We start from the raw sequence: 6,104 nt of genomic DNA on the forward strand, positions 1-6,104 counted from the left end.
TACATAACTGTACATCACTTTTGAAGGGAAGATTGATTTTTTTTTAATTTAGACTCTCGCTGCGATCAAGGACGAAATCAGTATTTTTATTTTGCACTTCATTTATTATTGTCAGGTTTCCTCCCATCACATAATCCTGACCGCCAATCTTTACCAGTGAGTGAAATATCTTTAAGTATATTAAATATTATTGTCAGACAAAAAATATCTGAGATAAATGCGTTATTTCACTAATATTTTAGATTAAGTAATTGCGAACGTAACAGTACACCTACATTCCTGGTGTGACCTGCGTGTTGCTGACCTTAAGCTTGGTTTTTGCCATTCACTCGACAAACCTGCTTTTTATTCTAATCACGATAAATACCTCATTTCGCTTCCGATGGCAAATGAACTAGTTTGAAAGGATTATGTATTTGGGACACCTTAACAAGTCATTATAAGTCACGGCTCTATTATGCAGGTAACGGTTTGGACCGGCATCAAATGAATTTTAATCACCATGCCCTTTCACGCAACTAAAATCCCACGTGCATTCAGAGAGCCTTAATATGATGGCGATGTTGTAGACCATTCCAGCATTGTATATTTCATCCGACTTGTGTTAACTTAGATCGCAATCAAAACGAACATTTCATTATCAAACCCTCAAATTAAGGAATCAGCGAAGCTACCCCGGCCAAATTAAAAAAGCAGCAAAGATACCTCGGGCAGTAATTGAACCTTATTTCCAAGGCCTAGTGAACACATTTAAAAAATAACGTTTAAATACAAAGAAGGAGTACATTAAATTCATTTTTATTTTGTCCGATTGCTTTGTTATTTTAACGTTGTTTTAGAAAATGGCATTCGTCATAAGGCTCCAAAACACAAAGCAGGCCACTTTGAGCTACCCGTCCGGAAAATGAAGTATCTGTGCAATATATCTGGCCAAAACAAAAAAATCTGCGGACACAAGACAGTCTAAGTCTAGGCCTTGAAAAGGACATTCGTATACCAGCGGACAACCATAATCGCAAGACCATTTTCTGATTAACCAAGAAACCGAGAAAGTACCGCTACTTAAAATTGAGTCATGCAAAGAGAAGCAGTCAACAGTTTTCAATGATGATTGAAAGAGTCAAGTTACATGTACATATATGTTCTAGACGACTGAATTAAAAACAGAATAAAACAGGGAGTACCACGTATGCCAGATTATATTTAATGTTCATAAAATACCGTCATCGCATTAATAGAGGCTAAATACTAATTAAAGATGATTATTATTTTAGTACTGGTCGAACAAAAACTCCGTTGTAGATAAGAAGAAAATACATCGATAATATTGCAGAATATATTCCCATATTTCAAAATCTATAGTTGCTTTTTCTTCTTTCATTTAACCCAGAACTGCGGAAATATAGCTGAGTTGGTCGAACGGCAGTTCAATATCATTGGTTGATATACATGAAGGCCTAACATTTAACGTGACCACGGTACCATTTCCACTAAAGCTGCATGTAGAGAGGAGTCCATCGAAATAAACCTTGTTCAGGTTGGTCGAAGACTCAAATCTTAATACCTCTCGTGTATCGTGCACATTCAAAAAGCCCAAAACAGTCTTTTTACCACATTTTATTAAATTAGATGTCCGTATTTGAATTACCAGTGGTGGTGAATAAATTTCTTACAGAGGTCCAGTAAGGTTCGTATTTGATGAATTTAGCTACCCTATCTTGGTTAAATCTTGTGCAGAGATAATGCTAGGTAGAAGTTCAGCAATAACTTCATTCAGTATTCAGAGAATTGCCATCACCCTCCCACCAGTGCCCTCCCCCCACCCCTCCCCTCTTTAAAATGAAACACACCACCGTTTGCTACACACCACCACCATCAGACGGGGTTTCTCATTTTATAAAGCATAGCCAACGCTTCTCTAACAGCCACCATAAAACATCCCTTCTTGAGTCTGCTTAAGGCCTTCAGCTATTCTACAGGCTAGATATTTATAACAGTATATAATAATACCTCATTGCTTTTCTACAGATTAGCTATTTATAACATTATATAATAATACATCTTGCTATTCTAAAGACTACCCATATATAACAGTATATAATAATATTTCATCGCTAGTGTAAATTGACAAGTAAATAATGCTACCCTTGTATACACAATGGCTAAATTTAAATATATGCAAAATAAATCATTTCCATCATATGGCCTGTAAATCATGATTAAATGTAATCTTTCCAGGATTACAAATTGTACCCTTCATTATCTCTTCCGCCATCTTGGTCAGTAATAGTCTATTACATTTCCCGTCGTCTACTTGCCAACAAATAATCTTCCAGGTTTAAGACTTCTGAGTTTTACCCTTAATGATCTCTTCGGCCATCTTGGTCAGTGACAGTCTATCACATTTCCCGGACGTCGTCTACTTGCCTACAAGTAATCTTCCAGGTTTAAGACTTCTGAGTTTTACCCTTAATGATCTCTTCGGCCATCTTGGTCAGTGACAGTCTATCACATTTCCCGGACGTCGTCTTTGGAAAAGAGTCCATGAGCAGGAAATGTCCTGGCATGTAACCAAGACCATCTGGCGCAAGAGACGGTCTGAAGATGTCCTCTGCACGCCGCTTGATATCTTCTGTGGTTATGCGTGTGTCTGGTGTGAGCGTAATACAAGCGCAAATCTCCTGGTGCAATATGTCGTCATCCACACCAACAACAACAACTTCCTCAATCTCTTCAAAGTTTTCCTGGATCTTCCTCTCCACGAATGAGGGAAAAATTTTCACCGAAACCTGTTTAAGCATTTCAGTCTTCCTACCTATGATGACGATTCGTCCGTCTTGGTGGATTAGTGCTACATCTCCGGTATGGTACCAACCGTCTTCGTCCACAATAGGCGCTCTGGAACCGTCAAGGTAGACATAAGCTTTGGCACATGCTGGTCCACGCAAACAGAGTTCCCCCTGTGTTTCCACACAGACGACTTCACCTTTTTCATCCACCACTCTAACTTCGCAGCCAGAGCAGGGGTACCCAGCTGTACCGAGTTCAAAGCCCAGCGCTGTTGCTACCTTCAAACCGATGAAATGCAAACATTCAGAAGAGCCGTAGGCGGAGGCGACGGACTCTGAAACTCGTAGCAAACTGTCTACAAACTTCGCACTCACCCTTTGTCCTGTGGCTAGCGAGGTGGAGAGAAACGGCATCCTGTTTAACAGATCAGGCCTTCTCTGTAAGCTGTTTAGTCTATATTCCATCAGTAAAGCAGCATCTGGGCGTTCAGAAGATAAAACGTTCACGAAGAACTCATCGTCTGAGTTGACTTCCGCCTTGATGTAGACTGTAGTCAACCCGATACCAAGGTACATAGTTGGTTGGCCGCCTATCCAAGACATCGGTCTGTCGTTAGCAACAATTGTGTCCTCTTCCAACTCGCAAAAATCTCCCATTGAATACGCTCCCGCTAGGATTGAGGCATGGGTGTGCACAACGAGCTTAGGCATTCCACTACTACCAGAGGTCAACACCATCATCGCTTCGTCGTCGGCGTGTACTTCGGGAAGGTCAACATCTAGAACCTGGTTGTCCTCTGTCAAACCGAAGAGGTCAAAGGTCGTTATCTTATCTTTATGGTCCTGGAATGTTGTCAGGATGACGCTACGATGATGAGCCTTGGAAAGGTCTCCTTTAGATTGGTTCAATTCTGTTACAGTTGCCACGCATCCTATCCCTTTGGCGATCTTTGTAAATTCTTTCTCATCGAAGGATGGCGAGTTGATAACAGTGCCACCGGTCATGTTTATACCGAAATAAGTTATGGTCCAGTTTGTCGGTGTGTCCACAAGTATGGCTACTTTGTCACCTGCTCTGATGCCCTGTCTGACAAAATGTCGGGCCAACCAGTCGGACTTGTCTGCCACTTGTTTCCTTGTCAAGGTATCCCTGGGTTGTCCGGCTTGTCTGAAGACAAACGCCATTTTGTCTGGGTTGGCCTTCGCCAGCTCTCGTATTCTGTCCGGAATTGTGCGAGGTAAGTCGAACACTGCCGAGGGCGTCTGGATGTAACTCATCTTGAGGTCGCCATATCCATGTTTCTCCATGTCTGGTTCCCTGGAATAGAAATGCAAAGGAAGAAACAGTTGATATCATTTTGTTTAGGTGGAAATTAACGGTGTTTGGAACTGAACATTGTGTGCTAGTAGGCTTTGAATTAGCCGCCCAAACTTCCTGCTAAGTGTGTGCTTGGGGAAGCCAAAGGTATATTGCCTTATTTTTTCTCTGGGGTTATATACTATAGTAGTATATTACGTCAAAAGCGTGTCTGATTACAGACGAGAATGAGGGGGGATCCCCTAAGTATACTATGCTATACTATAATAGACTATGCTATAATATACTACACTATATTACACTATAATACTATGCTGTATGGCATGGCATGGCATATCATGGTAAGTCATGGTGTCCGGTCGGCTTGTAGAGTTGAGTGTTGAACTGTGGCGCGCCAAAACGGACCAGTGGGTTGGTTGGATTGTCCCAATTGGGTTTCGTTTAGTTACCTGATTAGTGCATGCATGCTTTTGCATTAATATATGGCCAATACACGAGTAATGCCTCCACGTCTCCATTATACCTTCGCCACATACATCTTAATAATGCTATCTACACGTCCACGCAAGTTACTGGTGTCCGACGCATTAGAAGTGGTAGGCAGCAAGAGGACCATTTGTTATAACCTACCGTGTGGTAGCAGTACGCCAAACTCCGTATGTTGGGCTCGGCGCGCACGACCTTGTCTGACCGGGACTGGGAATGCTTTGTTCAAACCTAAACTGTGGGCAACGTACGATGCGGAGCGGGACAAGTGGATGCCCCGACGCAACCACTACGACTTTGATAAACGCACTCCGGGGCTCTTCAGAGATCAATAGCTTGTGTTCGAAGACACTATTGTTATGGCGAGGGGTCGAATAGCAAAAACAAACTCTTCTGCACAGGCGTTAGTGCGCGGGGCTGTAGACAAGGACGTATACCTCTTCGTGTTGCGCAACCATCAAAGTGCGAGTGGAGCGAACCAAGGAATGCGCATGCGGGGAAACAGCGTGTTTTCCTACACGCAGCAGAAAGGTGGTTTGACTTACTCTTAAGTGAAGAGTAAAGTACTGCCGGACGGTGTAAGCACCACTTACCTGGACAGCTGACCTGACTGCCACCGGCTTTTGTACTATGATATTATGTGTTGCAGTGAAGGCGAAATAAATGCAAGTGAAACACACTGTATGCGAATGTCATCTCATTGACCATTCATTCATGGAATGGGGTTAATACGCCCAGAACAGGCAAACACGGAAAGGTATTACCACCAACTGGTTAGTTGAGTGATAAAAACACCAGGGCTGGCCGCCCAGTCGAACACCATGACAACGTGACGCCCTCGATCCCGCTGGGTTAAGTAATACGCGCAACACTGCCCGCACACAGCCGTGTCCAGACGCTGCCGCCGATCATTCCACGTTCAGTGGTGTGTTCTCCGGTTGAGCCAAGCGGTAATATCAGCATGCATGGGTGACAGTCCGTAAGAATCAAAGTATTCTCCCTGGAGACGGAGTGGCTTCGGGCAAACGTCAATGAAGACGCCCACCCAGTGTTGCCCGAGGCGGAGCCACTCGGCGAAGGAGGTGGTCCTGAGTGTAGACATCCCCGCATCTCCAACACTCACACGCACGGTGTCCGTGTCCGCTTGTACGGCGCGTCGCCTGTTGCGCCGTGTCTATGGTATTTAGGTGGCAAAGTCACAGAGTACGTTTCGGCTTTCCACCATAAATTTGGCAAACCGCATCTCCAGACGCAAATCTTCTTTCTGGACCAGGTAGCCCTGTGATCGTCGTGGAATTTGGGTGTCAAGTCGAAACAAAACAGCGCCCTGTCATTGGCGAACGTGGTGCGGAGGATGTTGTTCCATTCGTCGTGGAACACATTTCCCGTGTTGGTAAAGAGGTTCATGTACGTTACGACGAAATTCACGTTATCAAAGTCGGGTGTCAGGGGCTTGGCAGAAATTTGACGCCCGCCGACATGCAAGACAAGTGTTAAGAAAGTACGTCAGA

The 6,104-nt window shown here is 43.7% G+C and overlaps 1 protein-coding gene across 1 annotated transcript; it reads right to left on the bottom strand.

Annotated features, from left to right (window-relative positions):
- Positions 1 to 2,447: 2,447 nt before the first annotated feature.
- LOC135476384 (medium-chain fatty-acid--CoA ligase-like) lies at positions 2,448 to 4,097 on the bottom strand. Its single transcript, XM_064756389.1, has one exon. It carries the CDS (start codon positions 4,095 to 4,097, stop codon positions 2,448 to 2,450), a length of 1,650 nt encoding a protein of 549 aa, XP_064612459.1.
- Between the last annotated feature and the right edge of the window lie 2,007 nt (positions 4,098 to 6,104).

The sequence above is a fragment of the Liolophura sinensis genome, chromosome 10, assembly GCF_032854445.1.
Source record: "Liolophura sinensis isolate JHLJ2023 chromosome 10, CUHK_Ljap_v2, whole genome shotgun sequence".
Classification (NCBI taxonomy): domain Eukaryota; kingdom Metazoa; phylum Mollusca; class Polyplacophora; order Chitonida; family Chitonidae; genus Liolophura; species Liolophura sinensis.